The 27,256-nt window shown below is 58.7% G+C and overlaps 3 protein-coding genes across 8 annotated transcripts; 1 reads left to right on the forward strand and 2 right to left on the reverse strand.

Annotated features, from left to right (window-relative positions):
* Nucleotides 1-773: 773 nt before the first annotated feature.
* On the forward strand, nt 774-15,284 carry LMTK3 (lemur tyrosine kinase 3). Its single transcript, XM_072607470.1, has 15 exons — nt 774-919; nt 1,877-2,010; nt 2,153-2,303; nt 2,546-2,622; nt 3,366-3,484; nt 3,859-3,946; nt 4,209-4,357; nt 4,678-4,762; nt 4,993-5,114; nt 5,200-5,349; nt 5,730-8,260; nt 13,369-13,781; nt 14,124-14,253; nt 14,381-14,521; nt 15,125-15,284. Exons 1-15 carry the CDS (start codon nt 850-852, stop codon nt 15,139-15,141), a joined length of 4,377 nt encoding a protein of 1,458 aa, XP_072463571.1. The 5' UTR covers nt 774-849; the 3' UTR covers nt 15,142-15,284.
* A 1,529-nt stretch (nt 15,285-16,813) lies between these two features.
* CYTH2 (cytohesin 2) lies at nt 16,814-21,340 on the reverse strand. Of its 6 annotated transcripts, none has more exons than XM_072607410.1 (12): nt 21,185-21,340; nt 20,564-20,711; nt 20,006-20,072; nt 19,797-19,915; nt 19,603-19,683; nt 19,287-19,399; nt 18,893-19,041; nt 18,391-18,502; nt 17,694-17,770; nt 17,485-17,556; nt 17,197-17,351; nt 16,814-17,104 (listed from the first exon to the last, which is right to left on the reverse strand). In XM_072607410.1, the coding sequence occupies exons 1-12, from the start codon at nt 21,201-21,203 to the stop codon at nt 17,017-17,019; spliced, it is 1,200 nt and encodes a 399-aa protein (XP_072463511.1). In that variant the 5' UTR covers nt 21,204-21,340; the 3' UTR covers nt 16,814-17,016. The 6 variants fall into 6 exon arrangements, with proteins under 6 accessions (XP_072463511.1, XP_072463506.1, XP_072463508.1 ...); XM_072607405.1 differs by having other exon boundaries at nt 18,088-18,502; nt 21,185-21,336; XM_072607407.1 differs by having other exon boundaries at nt 20,564-20,787; nt 21,185-21,215.
* Nucleotides 21,341-23,524: 2,184 nt separating this feature from the next.
* KCNJ14 (potassium inwardly rectifying channel subfamily J member 14) lies at nt 23,525-27,062 on the reverse strand. The gene is made up of 2 exons (XM_072607427.1): nt 26,295-27,062; nt 23,525-25,276 (listed from the first exon to the last, which is right to left on the reverse strand). Exons 1-2 carry the CDS (start codon nt 27,003-27,005, stop codon nt 24,674-24,676), a joined length of 1,314 nt encoding a protein of 437 aa, XP_072463528.1. The 5' UTR covers nt 27,006-27,062; the 3' UTR covers nt 23,525-24,673.
* Between the last annotated feature and the right edge of the window lie 194 nt (nt 27,063-27,256).

Consider the following 27,256-nt stretch of genomic DNA (forward strand, 5'->3'; position numbering starts at 1 on the left):
AAATGGAGAGAGGGATGGGGAGAGGGAGGGAGGGAGAGAGAGAGAGAGCGTCTGAAGCATGCACTTGGGCTATGTCTGTGAGAAGTGAGTGCTTGCGTGATGTGGGAATGAGTATTTCTCTCTGGCCTATCTCTGTGATGTGTAAGGATGCACATAAAGGCCTCAGTCTATGTGCTAGGTGGGAGTGTCCATGATGTGGATGTCTGGAATGTGTGCCTGTGCCTGAGCGTGCATTCTTGGGATGGCTGGTGTGTAATGCAGGATGTGTGGATGGGTGGTGTGTGTATCTGCATCTCCCTCTCTCCTGTCTCTACCATTCTCTTCCCCTCCTTTCTTGGTCCCCTCCCTGCCCTGGTTGCTGATGCTACCCAGAGCTGGTTGCCATGACAACTCCTCCATCCTCCCTCCATCCTCCCGCCTCCTACCCTTCTCCTGACAGGCTCTCCACTTCCCCAATCCGGGCTGCTGTCGGGGGCGGGGCCCCCTATCCATCTGCCCCCCCCACCCCCCCACAATCCCACCCTCTTTCCCCCCCACCCCAACCACCCCAGCTCCCTGGCTCCTCTCCTCCGTAGGTCTCTCCCTCCCCCTCATCCGGCTGTCCCTACAGAGAGGGGGGGCCTGTGGCGGCCTGGGCCCATACATCGAGCCCTCCCTCCCCCAGTCCGGTCCCTCCTGTCCCCCTCCCCTGGGCCAGGGGGAGGCCAGGGACGCTTGAGTCCCCATGGCTGGGGGCTGAGGGACCCGTCTCCCCCCCTCCCCTTCCTCCCTCCCCAGAGCTCCGGGGACCCCCCTCCCTCCCCAGCCACCACCACCTCCCTCCTCCTCCTCCCTTCCATCTTAGACAAGATGCCTTCCCCCAGCCCCCTCGTTCTCCTGGCTCTCTCTGCTTCCTGCCTGGCCACCCCGGCCCACCCCGGTGAGTCTACTCAGCTGTCCCCCGGCCCCTTCCCCATTGATCTATCTGTCTCCACCCTGCCATTCATCCCCCAGTTCCATCTCCCTCACCTGTTTGTCTTGGAGCCAGGGGCCTGGGGTATGCGGGCAGAGCCTGGGGGGTGGGGGTGGGGTGGGGGGCACCAGCCTCTGTCAGGGTTCAAGTTGGGGGTGTCTTCCAGATAATGTAAGGATCACAGGAGCGACCAGCCCAGCTCCCCTAATGGAGAGGCCTTCAAAGGCAGGGTCCAGGATCTGGGGAGGGGATGTCTTCATTTTGATGGAGATGGGCCCGGCCCGTTCCCCTCTCCCCTTTCCCCATCCGTCCTCTCTTCCCTTCTCCAACACAAATAGACACCGCACTACAGTCTTAGGGAGGACGGGCCCTGGGGCCTGGAATGGGGAATCTGAATGGAGACAAGGGCCCCCCCCAACCCCAGGGCTGCCCCCAACCCAGTCACCTGGGGAAGCTGAAAACTACAATTCCCATGATGCCTGATGCCTTACTTAGGTTCTGTTGAACAGTTACCTGCCCCATAGCACCATGGGAGTTGTAGTCCCCCAATGGGCACCAGCTGGGGGGACGGACTGGGTCAGAGGTTTGAAGGGGCTGGCCTCGACCCCTCCCTCTCCCTCACTAGTCCCCCTCCCCAGAACATGCTAGCTTCAGCAGAAGAGATGTTGTGCTAGGGAGAGGGGGAAGCAGGGCCAACTGACCCAAGTGGAGAATCTATCTTTGAACCCCGGCCACCTGATGAGACCCCAGACCCCAGCTCCCATAATAACCCTGGCGGTGCTGCTGAAGGGCCACCGGTCCCACGGCAGCATGGGAGTTGTAGTTTGTACCTGGGCAGCAGCTGGAGGGGGGGTGGTCCTGGTGGGAGGAGAGTGAGTTCTGGCTTGTGACCTTTTCTTTCCAACTCTCCTCCCTCCATCCCAGATGGACTGTTCTCAGGCCAGGGTCCCTTGGCTCCCCCGTACGCTGTGGTCCTCATTTCCTGCTCTGGACTCTTGGCCTTCGTCTTCCTCCTCCTCACCTGTCTCTGCTGCAAACGGGGGGATGTTGGCTTCAAGGTGAAGAGGGGTGGACTGGGGAGGCCCCCCGCCCTATTCCCATCCCTTCCTTGAGGACCTGGGAGCCTCCTGGAAGAAGGTGGGCAGTGGGGGAGGCCTCGGGGGCCCATGCTCACCTCTGCCCTATGCCCTCGCGCCCCAGGAGTTTGAGAACCCAGAGGGAGAAGAGTGCTCGGGAGAGTATACACCCCCTGCGGAGGAGACTTCCTCCTCCCAGTCACTGCCCGATGTCTACATCCTTCCACTGGCCGAGGTCTCCCTGCCGATGCCTGCTCCCCAGCCTGCCCGGTCAGGTAATGCAAATAAGGAAGGCGACAGAAGGGTGCCCATCGTCCAAGGAAGACTAGACCCAGCAGCTGAAGCTGGGGCTGACCAGACCACAGAGCCTAGGGTTGGCTGGGAAGGAATAGGAAGATCCTGGAACAGGACAGCTCCTCAGGGAATTTCTTCTGTTCCAGCCGGGTGGGAGGGGTGGGAGGTAAGCAGGGAAGTCCTGGGGGAGTGTGGAGCTCCTCATTCTCTGCCTCTCCGCTAGACCTGGGCACCCCTCTGGGCTTGAGCCGTCAGCACCTCAGCTACCTGCAGGAGATCGGCAGCGGCTGGTTTGGGAAAGTGAGTGAGGCCGGGGAGGGCTGGGGCAGGGGTCCCTCGGAGCCCCCTCTGCTCACTCTCCTCTGGCCCAGCATCCAGCCCCTTGCCATCCCGCCTTTCTCCACTTACCATCTGTCCTGCTGTGCTCCTCCTCCTCCCTCCACCCCTCTGTCCCCCATCTCTCCATTTTCGATCCTTGTATCTCTCACTTCCCAATCTCTGTCCACCTAGCAGGATCCCGGGACTTTAGAGATGGAAAGACCGATCTAATCCAACCCCTTAATTTTACAAAAGAGGATCTGAGGCCCAGAGAGGTTAAGGACTTTACCCTGTCTCCTGCCTCCTGACCCAGGGCCCTCCCCATTGTCTCTCTGTCCCCACCTTCCCAGGCTAGGGTCCGGCTTCCTTCTTCCCCTCTTCCCCTTCCCTTCCACTCATCCCATCCCTCCATCCCCTCATCTGTCCGTCAGCTCCTCCCTCCATCCCTCCATCGGCTGCTCTGTCTCGCCGCCCAGCTGTCCACAAGTCCGTGTGTCCATCCCTCCATCAGTCCCTCCGTCCATCTGCCTCTCTGCTCGTGAGTCTTTGGCTGGGTGGTGGGAAGCCGGGTGGGTCAATAAATCTCAAGTGCCCACTATGTTCTCGGGCATGGGGATGGCATGAGACATGGGGCCCATGAAATTAAGGGGTTTCATGATGAAGGGAGGGAGACCTGGGAGAGGGGAAAGGGAGCCGAGGGTGATGGCCACCTCCATCCCGCTCAGGTCATTCTAGGGGAGATCTTCTCAGATTTCAGCCCAGCCCAGGTGGTGGTGAAGGAGCTGAGGGTCAGCGCCGGACCACTGGAACAGCGGAAGTTTCTCTCAGAGGCTCAGCCTTACAGGTAACGTGGGCTGAGGGGCCAGGCTTCGGGCTCCTCGGAGGCATGGCCCCCAGGGAGTCGGGGATTAGCGGAGAGTCCACTGGCTTTCGGAGGGTGTGAGACTCAGTCACAAAGGGCAGAGAGCTGGGAGGCTGGGTTCGTGGTTGTGGAAAGGGGCTGGACCTTTGGATGTGGGCCAAGGAATGGGAGCCACCATCTGAATCCTTGAAAGGATGATTGAGTCTCATCAGTCTGCGTTGGGGGGGTGTACTCATGTGTACCCGTCCTGCCCCACCCCCACCCTGGGCCAGAGCAGGTACATTCAGACTTTTGTACGCTGGAAGTGGGGGTGGGGGAGAGCCTGGGGTCCTCCTGACCGACGGTCTGACCCCCAGGAGCCTGCATCACCCCAACGTCCTCCAGTGCCTGGGGCTGTGTGCCGAGACCCTGCCCTTCCTTCTCATTATGGAGTTTTGCCAGCTGGTGGGTTCCCCGCTTGTGTTTCCCTTGAGGCTATGGTATGGAGATTTGGGGGGTCAACCTCCTTCTTGGTACGGGCGGCACCCTGGGCCCAATGGTTTGCGGCTGCACAGTTCCCACCTCGACTTCAGAAGAAAGGAGTGGGCAGCATGCGGTTGGCCACTGGCAGGGAGGCGGGCAGGGACTCTCCCTGTCCAGCCACGACTGGAGGGATCTGGGGTAGGGGAGGACCAGGCTGACCCTGCCCCCATTCCCTGTTCACTAGGGAGATCTGAAGCGCTACCTGAGGGCCCAGAGGCCCCCAGAGGGCCTGTCCCCTGAGCTGCCTCCCCGAGACCTTCGCACCCTCCAGAGAATGGGCTTGGAGATCTCCCGCGGGCTGGCCCACCTGCACGCCCACAACTACGTGCACAGGTGAGGAGAGCGGCAGTGGGAGGGGGAGGGGGAGGGGTCTGAGGAGGGGGAGGGGTCCGAGGAGGGCTGGGACGAGGTGGAGGCTCTGTTTTCAAATGCTTTTTTTGATCATAACTAATTGTGTGAGCTCAGGCAAGTGCCTTTACTGGAGGCCTGATTCTTCCTCCGTAAAAAGAGGTCAACCTGGAACGTCTCCAGAGGTCCCCAGGACCTGAGGAGGGAGCGGGGGTTGGGCACTCAGGTAGGGAGGGAAGGGCCCAGAAAAAGAGTGGGGAGTGGGGGAGGGGCTTCCTCATTCTTTTCTACCTTCCCTTTCCCAGTGACCTGGCTTTGAGGAACTGCCTTGTGACCTCTGACCTCACCGTGCGCATTGGGGACTATGGTCTCTCTCATAGCAATTACAAGGTGTGTGGGACTGGAGGGTTTGGGGAATCCTGACTTGGGGTCTCGCTTCTTAGCTCAGCGCTTGCTTGGTATATAGTAGGTGCTTCATAAATGCTGGTTGACTGACTGAGGTCGCTGCCACTGGTACTGTGACCTTGGGCAAGGCTCTTCAGGGCTCTGGGACTCAGTCTGCTTGTCTGTAAAATGGGACTCTTGGACTCAGGGTTTTTGAAGCCCCCCTCCCCCTCCAGGAAGATTATTACCTGACCCCTGAACGCCTGTGGATCCCGTTGAGGTGGGCTGCCCCTGAACTTCTGGGGGAGATCCATGGGACCTTTATGGTGGTGGACCAGACCAAGGAGAGCAACGTCTGGTGAGTGGGGCTGGTGGGTGGGCATGGAGAGGGTGCCCAGGGCTCCTCCTGAGGCCCCTGCTGACCTCAGTCCTGGCCCCGCCAGGTCACTGGGGGTGACACTGTGGGAGCTGTTTGAATTTGGGGCACAGCCCTATCGCCACCTCTCCGATGAGGAGGTGCTGGCTTTCGTGATTCGGCAGCAGCATGTCAAGCTGGCTCGGCCCAGGTTAAAGCTGCCCTATGGAGACTATTGGTGAGTAGGGGCCCAGAGCCCAGGTCTGAATCCTGGAGAACCTAGTCCTACCTGTCCCAGAGGGAAACCGAGGGCTGGGGGCCAGGCCAGGGGTCCAGTGACTTAGGAGACCCTGCCTTTTTTCTGCCTTTCTCATTGTCGGGTCTTTGGACTCTCCCTGGAAGCGGGTGCCCTCACTCCCCCTCTCTCATCATTTCCCTTCATCCTGTTAACCCTTCCTCTCTCCTGATTCCCAGTTTCGCTCTCTGACCCTAATCCCCTTTGACTCTGCCTCAGTTTCCCTGGGTCCCCTCTATAATCTGTTCATCTCTTTGACTCTGCCTTGGTTTCCCTGTTTCTCTCTCTGGCTCTGCCTGCGTCTCCTACTGGCCCTTTCGCAGGTATGATGTCCTCCAGTCTTGCTGGCGTCCCCCTGCCCAGCGCCCCTCAGCCTCTGACTTACAGCTGCAGCTAACCTACCTTCTCTCTGAGCGACCTCCCAGACCTCCGCCGCCCCCACCTCCTCCTCCACCCCGGGACGCGCCCTTCCCCTGGCCCTGGCCAGCCCCTCCTGCCCCACCAAGGCCCACAGCCCTATCCTCACCCTTCCCTCTCCTTGATGGCTTTCCTGGGTCTGACCCTGACGATGTCCTTACTGTCACGGAGAGCAGCCACGGCCTCAACCTAGAGTGCCTGTGGGAAAAGGCGAGGCGAGGGGCTGGACGTGGTGCGGGAGGTGGGCCAGCTCCCTGGCAGCCGGCCTCTGCCCCACCTGCTCCCCAAGCTGTCCCCTCTAACCCTTTCTATGAGGCCCTGACCACCCCTAGTGTCCTCCCAGTCATCAGTGCCCGGAGCCCCTCTGTGGGCAGCGAGTACTATATCCGCCTGGAAGATCATGGCTCTCCCCCAGAGCCCCTTTTTCCCAATGACTGGGACCCCTTGGATCCAGGCGTCCCAGCGCCCCAAACCAACGCAGCTCCAGCTGAAGTTCCCCAGCTTGTGGCAGAGACCTGGGCCTCCCCACTTTTCCCCCCTCCGCGATCATTCTCCTCAAAGGCCTCAGGCAGCTTCCTGCTGAGTGGCTGGGACCCTGAGGGCCGGGGAGCCGGAGAGACCCTAGCTGGGGACCCTGCAGAAGTTTTGGGGGAGCGAGGCACAGCTCCCTGGGGGGAGGAAGAAGAGGAGGAGGAAGGGGAAGAGAGCTCCCTGGGGGAGGGGAGCAGCAGCGGGGGGCGCCGAAGCCGCCGGGGCCCTCTCCCCTGCCCTCTCTGTAGCCACGAGGGGCCTTGCTCCTGCCTCCCACTCCAGCGGGGGGAGATGGTGTCTGGATGGGGGGGCCACCCGGCCCTGGGCTGCCCCAACCCCCCCGAGGATGACTCCTCGCTAAGGGCTGAGCGGGGGTCACTAACTGACCTCCCCTTGCCCCCCCCCTCTTCGGCCCCCCCCGAGTTCCTGGACCCCCTGATGGGGGCGGCGGCGCCCCAGTACCCCGGGCGGGGGCCACCCCCAGCACCCCCCCCTCTGCCGCCGCCACCTCCCGCCCTGCCCCCTCCTCCCGCTCGGGCTCTCCCAGACCCAGCAGAATCACCCGATGCCCCCTCGGGACTTGGCAGCCCAGGATCCGGCCTCTCATCTCCCGGCCCCAAGCCGGGGGACAGCGGCTACGAGACGGAGACCCCCTTCTCCCCCGAGGGGGCGTTCCCAGGTGGGGGGGCGGCCGAGGAGGAGGGGGTCCCTCGGCCCCGGGCTCCCCCCGAGCCACCCGACCCGGGAGCCCCCAGGCCACCCCCCGACCCGGGCCCTCTCCCAGGCTTCCTGGTGCAGGTGAGCACAGAGCAACTTCTGCTATCCTTGAGGGAAGACGTGACCCGCAACGTACTGGGGGAGAGGGCAGCCCCAGCAAAGGCAGGGAGGGCCCTTCAGGGCCCCCAGACTGTAGGCCAGGCAGTCCCCGGAAACAGGGAGAAAGTCCTGGGCCATGCAGGAAGGATAGCCCCAGGGAGCAGGGAGAAAATGCCAGAGAACGGGGAGCTGATGTCACCGGGGAGCAGGGAGAAAGTGCCAGAGAACGGGGAGCAGAGGCCCCCAGGGAGCGAGGACAGAGTGCTGGAGAACGGGGCCCAGAGGCCCCCAGGGAGCCAGGACAGAGTGCTGGAGAACGGGGCCCAGAGGCCCCCAGGGAGCCTGGAGACACTGCTGGAGAATGGGGGCCAGACACCCCCAGGAAGCAGAGAGACAATGGTGGAGAATGGGCTGCAGGGGCCCCCAAGGAGCGGGGAGAAACCACAGGAGAATGGGGTGCAGAGACTTCCAGGGAGCGGGGAGAAAGTGTCAGAGAATGGGGGACAGAGACCCCCAGGGAACAGGGAGAAAGTGCTGGAGAATGGGGGACTGAGACCCCCAGAGAATGGGAAGAAAATCCCCGAGTTTGGGGAACCAGCCCCAGGGATCCAGGAGGAGAGAGCCCTAGGGAATGGGGAGAAGTTTCTGGAGAATGGGGATCAGCAAGTCCCAGGGAGCCCGGCCAGGACCCCGGGGAACGGCGAGCCAGTCCCCAGGAGTGGAGGGCCGGCTCGCGGGAGCGGGAAGAGAGCCCCACCCGGGCCTGGGAGACTGGACCCCGAGAATGGGCTCCAAGCTCTGGGGGGCCAAGGGAAGGCCCCAGACGCAGGACCCGCAGGCGGCGGAGTCGGAGGAGCCGCGCCCCCCGGCGAGATGAGGCTGGAGCCGCGGAGGCCGGAGCTAGCTCTTCCCCTGCCCCGGGAGCCGGCGGCACCCGCGGGAGACGCCGGGGACCCAGGCGCCCCGGTAGACGGCGCCGTGGAAACCGGCGGAGACGGGGACCCCCCCCACCTGGGGAGGAAGGGCCCCGAGATGCCTCGGCTCTTCCTGGATTTGGGCCCACCCCCGGGGAGCAGCGAGCAGATCAAAGGTGAGCGGGGCTGGGGGTGCGCCCTTGGGCAGCCTTCTCCTAGTCCGTCTCCCAGCGGTCCCCATACCTGACTTGTCCTGACAAGGCGATCCTCCGTTCTGGGCACCTCTGTCCAGCCCATGGATCGGAGGGGTCATAGAGACCACTCTCCCCTCTACAGAGGACAGCCTCAGGCTAAGGGACTTGTCGGCTCCCCATCACACGCACTTGTTTTGCCTTGGGTCAGTCAAATCTGTCTTCCTCTCCTCAGTCTCTCTTCCCTCTCTCTTTTTCTGCCCCAGGGGGCCAAGAGGAGCCAATGTGACCCATTCTCCCCTGGGCGGCAGGGAGCAGGTCCCACTGTAGCAGGGAAGGACTTGAGGTTCCTGGGATCGGAGATTCTGAGCCGAGGCAGGGGGGGGAGGGGGCAGAGAGAACTAGGTCAACCACCTCATTTTACATATGAGGAAACTGAGGCCCAGGGAATGAACTGACTCCTCCCAAGGTTGGTTCTTTGGCAGATGGCATGGATGTGGAGAAGGCTGTAGGGGACTGTCTGGACACAGGGGAGGAATTGAGTCTAGTACAGTTCCCCAGGGATCAACACCAGAGCAGCTCAGCTGGAGGCAGTTACTATATCAGATGGGAGAGGGTTCAGAAACCTCTGAAGAGGCTGCATTGATAGGCCAAATCCACTAAGATGAAATTTCATAAACCTATAAAATCAGCTTCCTATTTACAGCATGGGAAAGACAAGGCTGGACACAATTCCCATGACGAAAATCTGAAGGTTTCAGTGGACCACAAGCTCAGTGCGGGTCAATAACACTAGAGTCAATTCAACAAGCACTTAAGTACTTTTCATGTGCCAGGCACTGGGAGATGCCAAGTTAAAAAGGAACTAGGTCCCGTTTGCCCAAAGGGTCTCTGCTCTGTGGGGAGGGATGGTGAATCTGAATGCTAGCGTCTAGGTGTATGGGCGTGTGTGGAGATGCTTCTGTGTGCAAGTACATTGCATAGAGGGGTAAGCACAGAAAAGTGCCTATAATGTACACGCATGTGTATATGTAACATGCATGTAAATAATACACATAGATATATGGGTACTGCGATATACGTGTGTGTGCATATAATTAGAAGCACATATAAAATACAAATAATCGATACGCATATCAATGTATAAGTAATATACACGGAAATAGATATTAAGCACACATACACGTAAGTGAACAGACATATACATGCAAGTCCATACATGCATATAAGTATACAGAAGGTACATGCAAGTAAATATAAACATATATGATATATGTAAATAGATACACATATAATCTACGTGTGTGTGGACACACATACATATAAGTGTATATAATATACATACAAGTAAATATAAATTTAAGTAATATACGTAAGTAGATACACATATGCTATACATGTAAGTACATACACATGTGTAAGTATACAGTATACATGTAAGTACATGCATGCATGTAAGTGTATATAATATACTATAAACATAAGTAATAAATGTAAGTAGATACACATATACTATCTATGTATATAAATACACATATACTGTAATGTAAGTATGTAATGCATATAAGTGTATATAATAGACATGTGAGCAAGTATAAACATGTGACATGTAAGTAGATACACACATATACGTGTAAGTACATAATGCACATTTGTGTATAATATACATGTAAATGTAAGTGATATAAGTAGATACATATATGATATACATGTAAGTATACCTATAGTATAACAAATACATGTGTGCACATATATCCATGTGAATATAAATGTTATATATGTAACTAGATACGTATATGATCGTAAAGCCTATCATGGAAGCACACCTGAGGACTGCTGCTGTGAATGATAAGGGTCTAATCCCATAGTATAATGAACTCTCTGTTTAGACAGAAATAAACTAAGCATCGTTCAGTAAAGCAAAGCGTAACATTCATAGCAACTTCCTTAAGCAAAACATATTACCTAATGCATATATGTATCTCATAACATTCAGTATGTCATAGGGCATATAGCATATATCACTGCATCCCCAAAGTCAGGGGGTCCCAGGCTAGGGTCTTCCCTAGGAGGAGAAAATACCACACCATCCACCCCTAGGTCACAGTAAGAACAATCTTCTTAATTGGACATTTTACACAGTGTCCGAGGAAAATCCTCTCTCATCTTGAACCAAGGCTGACTTCTAAAACCCACAGCTCCTCCTCCGTGGGCTGACCCCTCTCAGCTCTTGCCTGGGTTCACACGCAGTCAGCTCTCTGCTCCTGCTCCTTATCTCAGCACACCGAGACTGTTCTGCCCCAAACTCTTCCCTGTTTCTAGGAAAACAAAGCTTAACCGAGCTATAACAATATTTACACACATTACCAATGCCTTCATCTCAATCCACTCATAAAGACAACAGACAGGGCTTCTGTCTGAGAAATCCACACGGAACAACTGACAAGGCTTTGACACCACAAACATTCTTTTTATTAGGTCTCCACACAAGCAAGTTCCCCTAGCCTGCTCACAGTTGCTTCTCTCTCAGCTCTGTTTCTGACTGTTTCTAATCAAAGACTCTTGATTCATCCAATCAAAGGCAAGACTCAATCAAAGGTATTTGATTGGCTAAAACTCAAACAGCAAAAGATTCTACTGTGCTTGCTGTTACTATATATATATATATATGTATATTATATATACATAGAAGTAGATATACATAGAAGTACATAATGCATAAAAGTGTATACAGTATACATAGAAGTAGATGTATATTCATGGAAGTAGACATGCATATAACATACGAATAAGTACATGCATGCATATAAATGTAGATAATATACATGTACGTAAAAATAAATAATACACATAAGTAGATATCCACTATAAGTACACATAATAAATGTGTAAGTATACATACCATGCATTCATACATATAAGTAACTACAAAATAATTTGTAGGGAAGGCATGAGTAGAAAAGGCTTCATTAGGGACAAAGTGATGGGGCTGAACTTTAAAGGGAACTCTAGGAATTCTAAGATTTGGAGGTGAGAAGACAGTGGATTCTGACATGAGAAATAGCCCGAGCAAAGGCAAGGTGGGAGGAGATTGAATGTCTTGTGTGAAAAATGGTAAGAAGGCCGGTTTGGCCTGGCCATCAAGTGTGTGAGGGAGAGTTATGTATAATGAGGCAGGAAGGGTAGTTTGGGGTCAGGTGGTGCCACACCTGTATTTGTTGGTACTTGATCACCATACCTGGTTCACAGTAACTGATTGGTAAACGGTAGTTGACTGACTGATCCTAGAGACAATCAACAAATGGTGTTTACTGAGTTGCAGAGGGACCAGCTAATCAATGAGGAGGTCATAGCAGTGATCCAAGGTAGAAGTGTTGAGAGATGTGGCCCCGGGGTGGTGGCTCTGTGAGGGGGAGAAGACAGTAATTAGGAGAGGTTGGCGGGGCAGGTTAAAAAGGACAAGATTTGGCAACCAATTAGATGGGACAGGGTGGGCAGTTAAAGTGAAGCATCAAGAATGACTCTTAGGATGATCGAAGGAACCTGAGAGACCATTAAGTCTAGCATCTTCATTTTACAGATGAGGAAACTGAGGCACACAGCTGTTAAGTGACTTACCTAGGTCACACAGCTAGTAAATATTTGAGATTTGAATCTGGTATCTGGAAGGATGATAGCACCCTCCCCAGAAATAAGGAAAATTAGAAGGGAAGGTTGGGGGAGGGAGGGGAGAGAGTTGAGGCTGAGACTCGTAGGGAAGGGAGGTCCAGTTCAAAATATCTACTAACCAGCTGGCAATATGGGGCTGGCATTCAGGAGGGAGATGTAGGTTGGATATATGGATGAGGGGTCCTCAGAGATGGTCATTGAAGCCCCGGGAGCTAAAGAAATCGAGAGGCTAGAGAGGGACAGTGACAGTCCAGGACAGAACATCACCGGTTAAGGGAAATGAAGGGCCAGTAGAGGAGACCTAGAAGAGAGTGGCCATGGGGAAAGGCTTTCGGGCTGTTGGGGAGTGTTGCCCTTCAGGAGGCGGGAAGGGCACGAACTTTATTAAGTACCCCAAACGTTGGGCTAAGTCTAACATGGATTGTCCCATGTGATCTTCACAATAACCTGGGAGGTTGATACTATTATTATCCCCATGTTACAAATAAGGAAACTGAGGCAGATGGAGGTTAAGTGGCTTGCCCAAGGTGACGCAGCTAGGAAATTCTGAGGCTGGATTTGAACTTAGGTCTTCCTGACTCTAAGTGGAAGCTTTTTGTATTGTACCACTCTACCTTGTACAGTCCATTTCGGAATGACTGCTACGATTTGGAAATGACAAGGATCATGAGAATGAGAGCAGCCCTGTTTCAGGATTGGTGAAAGGAGCTGGGGGGCAGCTGTTGTGTGAGAGATGCGATTTGGCCTTCTTGACCCCAGAGTGAGTGGAGTGCTGGGCCTGGACTCAGGAAGACTAAGATTGGAGTCCTGCTTAGCTTACTAAATGCCTGAGAAAGTCACTCCATCTCCGACGCTTTCGTCGTCTGTAAAATGGAGGTGATGATGACAGCTCCTTCCTGCCTCACAGGGTTGTTATAAGGGTCAAAACTGGCCGCGGACAAGCCGGTCAGCTAACGTTTCTTAAGCACCTACTATGTGCAGGCACCCTGCTGAGGTCTGGAGCTGCACATTCAAGCAGAAAGTCAAGGTGTCCAAACCAAGGCCATTGTGGGGGTTAGCATTTGAGGTTAGCTCGAGGAGCCTTGGGGAGGAGCTCAAAGCCTAGGTCAAGCTTGGCAAAGAGAGCTTCCTGAACCCAAGTGGGGTGAGCTGCTTGTGGGTTGGGGAGGGAGCTTCGGCGGGAGAGAAGATGGCCTAGTTGGCCCCCCAGGCTTTGGTCGGAACCGGGGAATGTCGTGAGATGGAAGAGGGTCAAACCCAGTCGGGGAGGTGGAAAGCTAGGAGTCGAGAGAAGAGCCTCAGTTTCCTCTTCTGTAAAATGAGGGGATTGGACGGGCTCATCTCTGAGGGTCCCAGAAGCCCGCCTGGGGTTGGAGGGTCGGCTACACTGTCTAGTTATGTCTCCCTCTCTCTGGCCCCTCCAGCCAAGCTGTCTCGCCTGTCGCTGGCCCTGCCTCCGCTCTCTCTTACCCCGTTCCCGGGGCCGGGCCCTCGACGGCCCCCCTGGGAGGCTGGGGACGCAGGGGTCCCTGGCGCGGAGTCCGGCGGCCTGGGGGCCTTGGGGCTGGTGGAGGACGGGGAGGACGAGGAGGAGGAGGAGGACGACGGGGCGGCCGTGGGGGAGGGCGAGGAGGCGGCGGCCCGGGGCCCTGGGAGGGGCCGGGCAGCCCCGGTGCCCATCGTGGTGAGCAGTGCCGACGGGGACCGGAGCCGCCCGCTGCGGGGGCTCCTCAAATCGCCCCGAGGGGCCGACGAGGCAGAGGAGAGCTTGGAGCTGGACCGGAAGCGCAAGATGGTCTCCTTTCATGGGGACGTGACCGTCTACCTCTTCGACCAGGTGCGCCCGAGGGGGCGGAGTCAGGGAGGAGGCGGTGGATCAGGGCGGGGCTAGGTTCAAAGCGCATCCACCCTGTACTTCTCTGAGGTCGCGGGCTGGTGGCTTAAGCTCTCTGCCTCAGTGGGCTCGTCTGTGTAGTGAAGGTGTTGGCTCAGAGGCCCCCAGGACCCCTTCCCCACTGGGTAAGGGGTGATGGCCTTGGCTGATGAACAGTGCCCAAGGTGGGGAAAGGTGCAGGAGTGGTCGGGGTGCCGCGTGGCAGGTGGAGGTGTGTGACTGCTGGGCCGGGATCTTCCTGCTCCCTTGTGCTCTGACACGTGCCCCCCCCCCCGACTATTTCAGGAGACCCCGACCAACGAGCTGAGCGTCCAGGCTCCCCCCGAGGGGGACCCGGACCCTTCGACACCCCCAGCCCCGCCGACACCTCCCCATCCCCCCAGCCCTGGAGATGGGTTCCCCGACAGCGGCTTCGGTGAGGGGGAGAAGAGAATTAGGGGGATCAGAGAGGGTCTGAGGAGAGAAGGGAGGGGGAAACAGGCTGGGGGAGGGTGCCCAGTCTCAGAGTTTGAGAAGACCAGATTCTCTTCTCCAAAATTTAGGAGGCAGTTTCGAGTGGGGGGAGGATTTCCCCCTGCTCCCCCCACCAGGCCCCCCACTCTGCTTCTCCCGCTTCTCCGTCTCACCTGCACTGGAGACCCCAGGGCCGCCGGCCAGGCCCCCCGACGCCGTTTGCCCCGCAGGTACTTTGGGTGTAGAAATGGTCTCAGGAGATGGGGTCAACCAGAAGGGCTAGCACCGGCAGTGGTGAGAGCAGAGTGGGCAGGCCAGTCTGACCAGACCTCATGGAGTAGCAGGACCTGACCGCGCCAGGTTCCTGGCACTGTAATGGAGGAGCATGAATTTGAGCCTGTAGAATGACCTGGGGCGGGGCAAGCTCAGATGGGCTAGGTGAGGAAGGATGGGACAGATGAGTGTGAAAATGGGGCCATCCAGGGGAGGAGAGGGTGAGAGTCAGAGGTGACACACTGCAACCTGAGAATGTCCAAATGGAGGGGGACCTTACAGATCCAGATGCGGAAACTGAGACCCAGAGAGTACCATGTGCCTTCACTAGCATGAGGGGGCAGCCAACAGGCTGGAGACTCCACAGGGCTGGGGTCCTGGGGTGAGGTGTTCACAGGGACAGACAGGGAGGCGTCAGAACTGAGGACAGGAGAGGTATGTGGAGCCACAGGGCCCATGGGCTGAATCTGGGGCTGAGCCAGCGTGCCGGTTGTCCTCTTTTTGCCTGGCCTGGTTCTCACCTCCCATAGTCACCCATCCTTCATCCCTCTTCCTTTCAGGCCCCGTGGAGAACTGATGCCCCGAGGCCCTCACCTCCCGGGCCCCCACCCACCAGGCCCCCCGGAAGAGGGGGCAAGAGTAGAAGGAGACAGAGTCACTGAATTGGGAGAGGCTCCCGAGGCCGGGCCTCAGCCCACATCACCGGGATGCCAATCGGGAGGCCGGGGCCCACTCCCCCCCAGCCCTCCAGAACTTGTGCCCCCACCCAGCGTGCCTCAGCCCCCTGAAGCTGAGTGAGAGGATACCCAGCCCTACCCCCCAGCCCTCAGGACTCACCTGTGTCTGGGCCTGGGCCTGGGCCTGACCCCAGCTCCATCCCAGGGATCACAGCCTGACCCAATGGGGCACCTCAGGACTCGGGGGACTACCCAGCCCTACCTCCCCTCGGGGTATGGAGGGGCCTAGGCCCCTGCTCCCCCCTTGCCCCATTCCTCCCCCGACCCCGGCCCAAGGCCAGAGATGTCCGTTTTCATGTTATTTAAAAAGACAGACAACTTTTTGGAGATAAGGCTGAGCTTGTGTGTGTGGGGAGCTGATGTGGGAGGCCTGGGGGAGGAGGGTCAGTGATCATCTGTCCTTGCCCATCAGGGTTCACAACTCTCCCTCTTTCCATTCATTCCTAGGACTGTCTGTGCCTGCCTTTCTCCTCCCCCCTTTCTTCTCTCCCCATCTTTCTCCTCAATTCACCTACTAAGTGCTGGGCCTCCCCACAATTCAACAAATATTCACTAAGTGCCTAGGGATCAAAGTGCCAGTCTTGGGGCTACAAAGACAAGAACCTCTACAGGCTTACAGCCCCTAAATCTGGGGGACCACAGAGGCCAGGCCTAGAACCTTCTCCAGGAAGCAGCTGCCCTCTCTTCTCCCTGGTCCCTGGTCTACTTTACAGTGAAGTCTCTGACTTTGTCATTCGATTTGCATGGGCCCGAGGGCCCTGAGCAGTCAGCTCTGCATCCTGAGTGTGTGTGTGGGGCCCACGCTTGGATCTCTGTGGTCTATGAGGTGGCCCCAGAACTCAGGGCACCTAGCTTCAAGAGCTAAAAGCTGCTGCCCCATTTTGCCAAAGCCCTTCCCTGTGAGCTCCCTGGTCCTTGGAATTGCTTCCTTAGCTGTAGAATAACATAAGCTTCGAGGCCCCCATCCCCCACCTTTTGGGAGTCCCTCTTCCTCCCTTGGTGGGGTGTGTCTCCATGGCCTCATCTGCATATTGAAAAGGGTTTCAGGTGAGGGGCTGCACCTCTGGGTCCCCAGGGAACCTCACTGAAGGCCTCCATTCAGAAGCACCAGGGCACTGGGTCCCTGCGTGATTGGAAGGCATGGAAGGGAGTCCCAAACAGGCAGCTGACTTTGGAAGTTCCCCAGCACCCACCCGGAGCTGCCTTCTCTTCCTATTCAGAGAAGGGTCTTTTAACCCAAGGAGGGGGCAAGGCTCCAGCCCTTGGATGGTGGCTCCACAAGGCGGCCCAGATCTGGAGCAGGGCAGGAAAGAAGGCCAATTGGAAGAGGCTCCTGGGCCACAGAGGCTGGCTGAGTGCTCAGGTGGGCCCGGGGGCCACAAGTGTGGCTGATGCTGGGCCTGCCCCTGCTTCCCAATGGGCTGGGCTCTACTGCAGCCAGCTCCTGCCCCTTTCCCACCACTGTCCCAGGCTGGGTTCCAGCTTAGACAATAACAATAGTAACCATTGTCATATTAATAATAATAATGAATTAATTACAAATAAATGAAGAGAAACCACAAGTAGAAAATTCTCCTTTGCCCCAAGAGAGGGCGTTGGGGCACCCAGGGGTCCGGCCCCTCAGCCCCCAATAAATAAGTGGAAGGCAGGGCCAGGGGCTGGGGTGAGGATAGCGCTGGGGCAGGCAGGGGAGCTGGGCCAGATCCCCGCCCACATCAAGCCTGCTCCTGTTTCTTCTTGACTGAGATCCTCTTCTTTCGGGCAGCCAGCATCTCGTAGAAGGGGTCCACACTGACAGCAGCCCTGGGGAGGGCAGGTCGAGGTCAGCAGGATGGGAGGGGCCCACCCCACCATCCCCCCGGCCCATCCTCCTCCTCCCCACCAGGGACCCTCACTTGATGGATTTAATCCACTCGTCCTTCTCCTCCTGCGTGGGGGCTGAGATGCGGTAGACCATATGGTTGCCCTCCACCACACGCCCGTCAGCCTCTGTCTTACAGGCCTTGATGAGCTGCCCCTTGTTGTTTGGGATGTAGAGCTCAAAGCAGTTCTGGGAGAGAGACAGGGCCCTGGTGAGCCCCAGGCTGGAGGAGCAGAGGTGGGGGAGGGACCCAGGGGGGGATGGGGAAGGACCCAGGGGGTCAGGGGGAGGGAGCAAGAAGGCAGAGAGCAGAGAGGCTCACCGGCTTCCGGGGGTCCTCTACTTCCCGGATGCTCAGGTTCTCCAAGGGGATGATTCCCCGGGGCTCCTTGTCCTGCAGAGTCAGAAGAGTCTTAGCCTTGCAGCAACAGGCAGCAGGGGCTCATGGTCACCCTGGCCTCAGATGCCCCTTTCCTCCCACAGCCCAGTCCACAGGGACCTGAGCATCCATCCCCCCTGTGGCCCCCTCACCGTCGTGTACTCGAAGTAGTAGAGACAGTTGTCAGTGAGAATGAACCAGCGTCTCTTCCAGGTCTTCACCCGGCCCCCTGTAAGGGAAGGAGGGGGCGGGGGCGGGCTCAGCAGGGGGGCCAGGCCAGGCCAGGCCCAAGGACAGGGGCTGGGGGTCTGGACAGGCATAGGGACAGGCAAAGGGCAGAAGAGCAGAACCCTGAGGAGGAGGCAGGGATAGCGAGGAGAGGGGGGAGGCCCCCCAACATCCAGCCTCCCAGCTCCCCTTCTCCTCCTACCCCAGTGGCAGCCCCGCTCCCACTCTCCAAAGCTGGGCCCCAGCCGCCTCCCTCGCTGACACTGCCTCCGGTCTAGCCCGTCTCACCCGGGGGCCAAGGAGCAGACAGGTACCTACCTCCTGGGGGAGAGGGCAGGAGAACAGGCGGGACCAGGCAGCAAGGAGAAGGAGGCCAAGGGTGGGGGGGCGCCCCCCGAGAGACACAGAGAGAAGCAAAGACCGAGAGACAGACAGCCATCGACACAAGACGAAATGGATGGGGTGGGAGAGCGCACAAGGACCGGCCCGGGAGGGAGGAGGGGGAGAGAGATGGAGAAATCGAGTTACATCCAGACAAGGAGGGAGGCTGCCCCAGCCCCCAGCCCCCTCCCGGCCGGCCCGCCCGGCCCTTTCCCCAGTGCTCCACCCCGGGCGCCGTACCCAGTTTGAGGAGCCAGCCCTCCCGGTCAGGGTTGAAGAAGGTGTGGGTCAGGTCATTGCCATCATCCTCGGGGATCTTGAAAGGCTCGTTGCGGATGCTGTCGTACAAGTTCTGAGAGGAAGAGAAGGGAGGGTGCATGAGGACCTCAAGCTGAGAGATGTCTGGGAGAGAGGGGCAGCTCACAGGAGGGAGGAGGATAGAGGCTGCAGGGACCCAGGCAGGGAGGGAAGGAGAGCCCAGCCAGGCAGCAGCAAGAGCCACAGCAGAGAAGGCCCAGTGCTTGCAGGCTCAGGCTGGCAGGGGTGGAATGGTGGCAGGAGATGCCGGCCGGCCCACAGCGATGGCAGACAGGGCCCTGGCCCAGCATTTATGGGCACAGGCTAGGTGTTGTGGGGGGAGGTGGCAGGAGAAGCCAACCAGCCCACGATGATGGCAGAGAGGGCCCTAGCCCAACATTTGTGGGCACAGGCTGGTGCTGATAGGGGCAGGTGGCAGCCTCACCCTGAGCAGCTCCTCGGGAAGATCACCGCCGTCGTTGATGCCCCGGTTCATGGTGATGAACCGCTCGACACCCGGCTTGTCTCTCACATTGGGGTTGTGCAGGCTGGTGTTGAGCATGATCACCGCAAAGGAGAGCACGTAACAGGTGTCTGCACTCAGAGGAGGGGCAGAAGGAGAGGGGAAAGGGGAGCTCACCACCTTCCTCTCTGGGAATTCTGGGATTGCAGGGAAGTCCCTAAATCGGCCTCCCTGAAAAATTCCCATGGCCTACTCCTGCCCTGCCCTCAGCCCCACCACCCCACCCCATCCCATCTGCCTTTCTCTGCATCCCCAAAATGTGCCAGCAAACAGTGGATACTGTGGTAATGTTCTGAGTGCCCTGGGTCAGGCCCACCTGTGGACTGGAAGACTCCCGGGTTGCACAGGCAGTAGCGCTGGGCGAAAGCCTCCATCATGCGGTCAATCTTCTGGGCCTCCCCAGGGAGGCGGAAGCTCCATAGGAACTGTCTGAGGGGGATGGAAGGCAGTGAGGAGGGGCAGCAGGGAAAGGACTCCCATCCCTTGCTATGGGAGCCTGAGAGGCAGAGGGGCAGCAAGGAGAGGGCCCCCCTGGTCACAGGTTGGGAGTGGACACACTGCCTGTCCAGGGTCCTACAGAGGTGGGCTCTGGTCTTGGCTGTTTTCCTTAAGTAGGGGGGGCTTGCAGTCACCTCAGTGCCTGAACCAGGTTGAGGTCCGTGAACTCATGCAGATCCACAAAGGCATGGAGGACAGCCAGGTTCAGTTCCTCCCTGGGGGGAGACAAAGGGCACACTGTGAGCTGCCCACCCCATGCCCACTCCTGCCCCATGCCCACTCCTGCCTCATGCCTATGTCTGCCCTGTGCCCACTCCTGCGCCCTCACCGCTCCCCCAGGTAGTCTCCGATGGCCGTCTTGTTGAGGCCTTCACCCTTGTACAGGAAGCGGGAGATCTCCTCAGGCGTGTTCTGCAGCAGCTCATTTTCCACCAGGAACTGGATTCCCTGCGGAGGGATTAGGAGAGAGGGTGGGAGTGAGGTGGGGTCTGATGGCCCCCCAACACTCCCAGATAACTCTGCCCTCAGCCCTGGCACCTTCTTGGGGTCCATGTTGAACTTCTTTCTCCCCATGGCCATCTTGCGGTTCCTCTGCAGGGTCTTACTGCAAGGGTGGGAAGGGGAGCTGTGAGTAGCTAGGGAACCTTCCACCTACCCACACCCAGCTGGGGCTGGGGTCTCGGGGCTCCCAGCTGGGGTTTCCTGGTGTCCCCTAGGGTCTTGGGGCTCCTGGCTGGGGTCTTGGGGCTCCCGGCTGGGGTCCCCTGGGGTCTCAGGGCTGACTGGGGTCTCAGGGCTCCCGCTGGGGTCTTGGGGCTCCCGGGGCTCCCAGCTGGGGTTCCCTGGGGTCTCAGGCTCCCGGCTGGGGTCTCCTGGGGTGTCGGGGCTCCTGGCTAGGGTCTCGGAGCTCCCAGCTGGGGTCCTCTGGGGTCTCGGGGCTCCCGCTGGGGTCCCCTGGGGTCTCGGGGCTCCCGGCTGGGGCTGGGTCCCAGGGCCCCCCAACCCCTTCTCTGACACCGAAGGGTGGCCCAGGGCAGCCAGCTCCGCAGCTGCACCAACAAGCGTGTCCTGGGCACCAGCCGCCACGCTGCCCACCTGCCCTCGTTGGCTTCCAGCCCCTCCACCTCGCTCATGGCCTCGCTGAGCTCATCGCGGAGCCGCTGGATCTCCACCAGCAGCTCCTGCTTGCGCCGCCGGATGCTCTCCAGCTCCAGGCGCTCCTCGGGGGTCAGGTCTGGGGGTACTGGGGGACACGGGGGGGGGGTGAGGGCTGGCCGCAGGGGTGGTGCGTCCGCGCGTGACCGCGTGCGGGGACATGTCTGGGGAAAGGTGCGCAAAGGTCTCCCGGGGAAACTGAGGCAGAGAGCACGGACAACACTAGGACTAAGTTTGGGAGCGGGGTTGGGGGAGAGAAGCCTTGGATTCTTCCCCCTTATCTCCACTCAACTGCCCCCCCAAACTCCACCCTCGCCTTCATTCTTTCCTGGGATGATTCCCCCTTCCAAGAAAAATGGTGTCTCCCGATCCAAGGGAGCCCCCCCCATGTGCGCCTGGGATAGTACATCCCATAGGCAGGAAATGGACTCGCCCAGGGAATGGTTTCGACCACGCCCCCCTGCGCCGGCCGGAAATGGTATCGTCCCGAACAATGGAATGGAACGTCCCGTCGCCTCCCAGCCCCCCAGCCCTCCGGAGCTCGCTCCGCGCTCGCCTCACCATAGACTCCGTCCTCCATGGTGACCAGGGCAGCCCGGCGCGGGCCCGTAGCGTGGCTCGGGCCACCGGTTCTCCGCAGGTCCTTGGGGCTATGCTCAGCCCCTTCGGCCGCTCCCGGGGCCGCCGCCGCCACCGCCTCCGCTCTCGTTTGGGGCCGCCCCCCGACCAATGGGAACCTGAGCTTGGCTTCCGTGGGCCCAATGGGCGTCGAGGGGCAGGTTACCTGGGCCAATGAAGCCCGGCGGAGGCGGGGCGTGAGGCGGCCGCGTTGCCTCGGTGGACAAGGGGAGGGTGACCGAGCGAGCCAATGGAACTCCGTGGAAGGGGCTCAGGGCCCCGCCCCTCAAGCTGGACCCAATGACGGTTGGGGCCCGGCTCAGGAGGGCGGTGCGCATAGAATCGGGAGTATCAACCCCTGAAAAAGTGACAGGGAGCAGACTAGGGAAGGCTTCGGCTTGAGATGGGCAAGAGTGTCTGCGCCTGCGTGAGAAGGCCGAGAGATAGACGGGGGGAGGTAGCCTTTCTCCAAGCCGGTGCGTTGCTAAGGGGCGGCAACAGAGCTGGGATCCAGAAAGAAAAAAAGTTCCGTTGCTTAGCAACAGCTGAAGGCTGTGGAAGAGGGCGGTGTTTCTAAGGGAACCCACCCTGTGCTTCTACCAAATCCTTTTCCCTTCTCCCATGGACTCCTCCCCTTCTTAGACTCCTGCCCTCTCCTCTGGCTCCTCCCCTTTTCTCTGGCTCCACCCCTTTCCCTCTAACTTCTCATCATTTCTTCAGATCCCATCATTCTCAAACTCCTCTCCTCTGCCCAGACTCTTCTCAGACTCCTAGCCTCACTCTGGGCCCTCCCTTGACTCCTCCCTCTCTATCCAGACTCCTCCCTCTCTATCCAGACTCCTCCCTCTCTAGCCAGACTCCTCCCCATCTCCCCTTGACTCCTCCCTCTCTAGCCAGACTCCTCCCCATCTCTCTTGACTCCTCCCTCTCTATCCAGGCTCCTCCCCATCTCCCTTGACTCCTCCCCCTCTATCTAGACTTCTCCCCTTCTCCTCCACCTTCTCCTCATCTCCCTTGACTCCTTTTCTATCCAGACTCCTTCCCCTCCTCATCTCCTCCCTCTCCATGCAGACTGCGTCTTCCTCTGGAGGTGTCCCTCTCCCTTCACCTCAGTTCTCACACTCTGTCTGTTTCCTCCTGCCTCCTCTCGGGCTCCTGTCCTTTCCCCTGTTCCCCCACATAGTTCCTAGTAGGGATTGCATTTCCAAATTGCTACTTCCTGCCTGGGGGAACCTTGACCAAATCACCTTTGGGTCTCTTTTCCCATCTCCGAAATGATGGAGTTGGCCCAGATGACCTCTGGCCCCTTGCAAATCTAACTCTGCCTTTGTGCACCCCTCCCCTTTTCAGGGTCCACGCACCACATCTCTAGTGGGAGCGAATCTTTGACCTCTAATCCAATCCATTTGTTTTACAGATGAGGTAACTGAGGCCCAGGTTCTCTGAGTGCACAGTTAGGTAGGGCTCTTTTCTTGGTGAAGAAACAGGAGGGAAAAAGGAGGTGATGACCCTGCTGTGGCTCCCTTCCTCACCTCCAGGTGACCAGCTTCCCCCAGGGATTAGCCATGGAAAAAGTTTCTGCCTCTTAATCCCCTCCCTGTCCCTGTTCTGACCTTCAGGAAGTCTGAAGCTCCCATATTCTTCCTGGTATCCAAGAAGGGGTCCTAGGTCTTCTGCCATGCCCTTCTCCCTAGGCTACCTCCTGATCCCACCTGGGCATCCTCAGCACTCCCCCCACCCTTTGAGGCCTCAGGTCTCACCTTCTCTCCCCCTACAATCCTGCAGCGGCCTGGCTAATTAATTCCTTCCGGTCCTTATCAGGGTTACTGATGGATAAAGGCCATAGGAGGGGGGTGGGGTGAAGGGGGAAGACAGGGCTTCAGAGGGATGAAAGAGACCTTAGGAGGCTGGGGAAAGAGGGATGGGGCCTCTGGAGGATGGGGGACTGGGCAAAAAGGGCCATGAGGTCTCTGGAGTACGGTGGGATATGGGAGAGCTGGGACCCTGGGGAAAGACCCTGAACCCAAGCATGGGCTCCAGGAAGCAGGAGGGAGCCCAAGGTCCAGGTTGTGAGGGGTGGGGTTGGAGGGGGGAGGATGGAGGGCCCAGATGGGATCCTGGGTGCCTCCACTCTTTCCCCTGACTCAAGCCCCCACTGCAAGCTGGCACCTCTCCCTAGGCACACTCATGAAAATGAGGCATTGGGCCAAGGGCCAGGACTGTGGGTGGCAGCCACCCCTCACCCCTCTCACCCAGACACACATACACACACACACACACAGATGGCTTCACAATTCTTTATTCTGGGGGCAAGGGCAAGCCGGTTCCCTCCACCCCCAGGCAATGGTGGAAAGGACCCCAGGGTCCTTCAGTCTCCTCCTCACTTGCCCCAGAGCCTAGGCAGGGGCAAGGCAGGGCAGCCCAGCCCAGGGCTCAGTCTGGGGTGACTCATGCTGCAGCTTTCCCAGTGTCCAGAGGCCGTGCCAGGTCCTAACAGGAACACCACCTGCTTTGTTCTAGGGCCTTCCAGTAAAGTCTCCAGTGAGGCTAGTGAGCGATGCCACCTCCCAGGGTGCGGAGGTCATAGGCTCCCCAGCTGGCAAAGCTGAAGGAAACACATTCCAACCCGCTCTGGTTAACAGGAGAAACAGAGGGAAAGGGGCTGGATTCCAGTCTGAGGTCTCCTGCTTGCCCAGAATGACCTCCTTCCTGAGACCAAGGCCACTCTTGCCCACCCCTTCTGCAGCAAAATCAGGAAAAATTATGGAGAGTATATATGTATATATATAAATGTGTAGATAGTTAATATGCACGGCATTCTGGAGAAAGACATTGGCTACTTGGGTGGCCCAGAGCATCCAGGATGCTTCTTAGCCTGGAGGCCAGGCCAGGCTCCTCATGGCCCCAGGACCTGGGACCCTCCATGGCTTGTCCTCTCCCAAAACAGGGGCCTGGACCAATGGGTATCCTGGGTCCCAGTCTTTTCTTGAGGGTGAGGGGTCTAGAACAACCCTGGCCACCCCCTACCTCTTGGACTCCAGGCAGGATTAAGCCCAGAAGGAAAGGACTTGGGAGGAGTCACGTGAGGGTGTCCATAGGGGTAGAAGGGAGGGGGACCTTCATTCCCCCTTGTTGGGAAACTGGTGAAGAGGGGCTATGGATTCAACTCATCCAGAAGGTTCCACCCATAAACCACCTCCCCCATTCCTAAGGTCCAGGGTTCAGGAAGCATGCATTGCCTCCCCTTCCATCCTAGCCCATGCCCCACAGAAGGAAGGGGCTCTAGGGCTGTAGGGGAGTCCCTGGGCCTAGATTCCAGCTGCTCCCCAACCTAGGACTACAACTCCCACAACTCCTGGGGAGGGGTGTAACATGATGCACCACTGAGGCAGCCAAGGTCCATGATACTGGGAATTGCAGTCCCCCAGCCCTTCAAGGAGGTGGGGCCAATTCAGGGGATGGAGGTGGGGGTGGGGTGGGAGCTCCAGAGCTGCCCTCCACCTGGGCTTCACCCCTCTCTTCCTCCACCTCATCTTCCTCCTGGCAGCAGCTGAGGGCCACCTCATTTTCGTAGCAGAAGGCAGCCAGGGTGCCGGGTAGGCCACCCTTGGGCCCAGGGCTGTCACTGTCCCCCAGGGCCCGACGCTCCTCCAGCTCCCGAGCACTGCAAATGGGGGTCCCTGGCACCTCGTAGGTTCGGTGAAAGTGACGATAGTCCACCTCATAGTGGGCCCCTCTCTGGAAGAGCACAGGCTCAAAACGGTGGCCCCACAGGAGTTCCCCTGGCAGATAGGACGAGCGGCATTGGGTGGTCATGGCTGTGGCTTCCACCATGCCCTCCAGGATGACCACCAGCTCAAAGTCCGCCCTGGCCAGCTCAGCCCGGCCCATCTCGTACAGGGGGCTGGAAGCATCGATCTCATGGACAATGGTGATGGGCGACACCAGGAAGATGCGGTCTGTACCCCCATCAAACCCCACGTCCACATCCTGGTGATCCAGGGGAATGTACTCGCCTTCTGGGGTAACTCGAGGCTGGGACAGGTACAGGATAGTCAGAGACAAAGGGCAGAGAGAGCAGAGAGACAGACACATAGGGAAGAAAAGGAGATGAAAGAAAAGGTAATGTGAGGATGGAGAGAGAGACCAAGATGCAAACAGAATCAGGCCATCCCCAAAACAATGCAGCAGAAATGGGGAAGCGGCCTGCACCAAGGGCCATCCACAAAGACACCAGGGGCCAGGAGGCCAGGGTGGAACACACAGAAATGGAGAAAGACACAAGAAATGATTTTCACAAGTCAGAAGGGGACCCAGAGACATGGCCTGGAGGTGGTATGAGCAGGTCTCCTTCCTCAACCTCAAATGAGATCTGTTCCCCCCACCCAATTCCTTTTGGACAGTGTTGAACTACCACTCTCAAGGTGGCCTTCCCAAAGTAGGGTCAGGATGTTGAGGCCAGAGCAGGCCCTGAGCCAGTGTACAGGACAGGAATTTAGAAGGAGTGACTTCCCCACCCAGGGAAGGGCCAGTCCTAGCCCTTCCACAGGATGGGAATTTCCGAGAACACCACGATGATACCTGGGCTTCCCAGGGTCAGTCTCCACTGGGGCCCAGCTGGCCTTGACTGTGCCTTTGGAAGCCACATTTCCCATGAGCTACTGGGACTCAACCAAACCAGGGAAGAGTCACACTTCCCTTCTTGTGAACCCCTGGGGTGCTCCTCGCTTCCAGACTGGGTGGCGGTCATGGCTTCTTCAGGGAGCCCCTAGTTCCCAGGAGTGCCGGAGGCTGCTGTTCTACAGACTACAGGGGGATGCCCTCCCTGCCTCAGAGGGCTGGGGGCTGCGGTCCTTAGCCATAGGATCCCTCAGAAGCTCCTGGGTCTCCAGCCCCAATCCAAGGGCCGTGGATGGGGACAGCCCCAAACCCAAGGGCTACTGGAAATTGTGGCTTCCTAGGTACCCTGGACAAGAAGACAACGTTGTCGCCACAAACCATCGGGGCCCCGGGGCCATCGGAGGGAGGCCCGGGCGGGCTCCCCAGGACTCACCTGGAGCAGCTGGGCTCGCACATGGGCCTCCACCAGGTGGCTGCGCCGTAGGTTCCCCACCCGCCACATGAGGCAAAGGCGGTGATCGCGCAGTGCCACCACGGCGTTCTCGCTGAACACCAGCGTCTCATTCCGCTTCTTGGGTTTGGCGATCTTGGCCATGATGGCACCCACCACGAAGGCGTCCAACACGCAGCCCGCTATGCACTGCAGGACCACGGCCACCACCGCGGCCGGGCACTCCTCCGTCACGCTGCGCACCCCGTATCCGATGGACGTCTGAGTCTCTAGGGCGAAGAGGAAGGCGGCCAGAAAGCTGCCCACCTGGGAGAAGCAGGGCGCGGGCGGCGGGGGCGCGGCCAGGTCCCCGTGCAGGGAAGCGATGAGCCAGAAGGCCAGGCCGAAGAGGAGCCAGGAGGCCACGAAGGAGCAGGAGAAGAAGAGACACATCCAGCGCCAGCGGACGTCCACACAGGTGGTGAAGAGGTCGCTGAGGTAGCGCGCCCCGTGCTCCCCCAGGTGGACAAAGCGAACGTTGCAGTGGCCGTCCTTCTTGACGAAGCGGCCCCTGCGCCTGGGACCCAGGCCCGCCTCCGCGCCTCCGGGGGAGCGCCCATTGCGGCAGGCTGCCAAGCCGCCTCCTTCACCCTGGTCCTCCTCTGCGGAGGAGGGGACGCCGCTCAGGCGCCGCAGAACGCGGGACACCCCCATGGGGGCTAGCAGGTGGTAGGGCACCTGTGGGGGCAGAGGCCAGTGCTCTCCTCTGAACAAGGGGTTTGAAGACCACGGTCCCCCACCCCCATGACCCCAGGGGCTCTCACAGGCTAGCCTTGGCAAGGGGCATTCGGGGCTCTGTCCCTGGACGCTGGAGGGCCGGGATGGGAAGCCCTGGCCCCAAGGCCCTGTCCATCCTGCCCTCCTCCCCGCCTCCCGCGTGGGGCCCGGCCAGGGCAGCTCTGGGC

The sequence above is a fragment of the Notamacropus eugenii genome, chromosome 5, assembly GCF_028372415.1.
Source record: "Notamacropus eugenii isolate mMacEug1 chromosome 5, mMacEug1.pri_v2, whole genome shotgun sequence".
Taxonomy (NCBI): Eukaryota; Metazoa; Chordata; class Mammalia; order Diprotodontia; family Macropodidae; genus Notamacropus; species Notamacropus eugenii.

Coding starts and splice junctions, on each gene's coding strand:
- LMTK3 (XM_072607470.1), top strand. CDS start 850: ATGCCTTCCCCCAGCCCCCTCGTTCTCCTGGCTCTCTCTGCTTCCTGC. Junction 2,011..2,152: donor GGGGGGATGTTGGCTTCAAG/GTGAAGAGGGGT, acceptor CTCGCGCCCCAG/GAGTTTGAGAACCCAGAGGG. Junction 3,485..3,858: donor TCAGAGGCTCAGCCTTACAG/GTAACGTGGGCT, acceptor TCTGACCCCCAG/GAGCCTGCATCACCCCAACG.
- KCNJ14 (XM_072607427.1), bottom strand. CDS start 27,005: ATGGGGGTGTCCCGCGTTCTGCGGCGCCTGAGCGGCGTCCCCTCCTCC. Junction 25,277..26,294: donor TGCGAGCCCAGCTGCTCCAG/GTGAGTCCTGGG, acceptor TACCTGTCCCAG/CCTCGAGTTACCCCAGAAGG.
- CYTH2 (XM_072607405.1), bottom strand. Junction 20,073..20,563: donor CTGGAAGCCAACGAGGGCAG/GTGGGCAGCGTG, acceptor CCACCCTTGCAG/TAAGACCCTGCAGAGGAACC. Junction 17,557..17,693: donor ACTACTTCGAGTACACGACG/GTGAGGGGGCCA, acceptor CTGACTCTGCAG/GACAAGGAGCCCCGGGGAAT.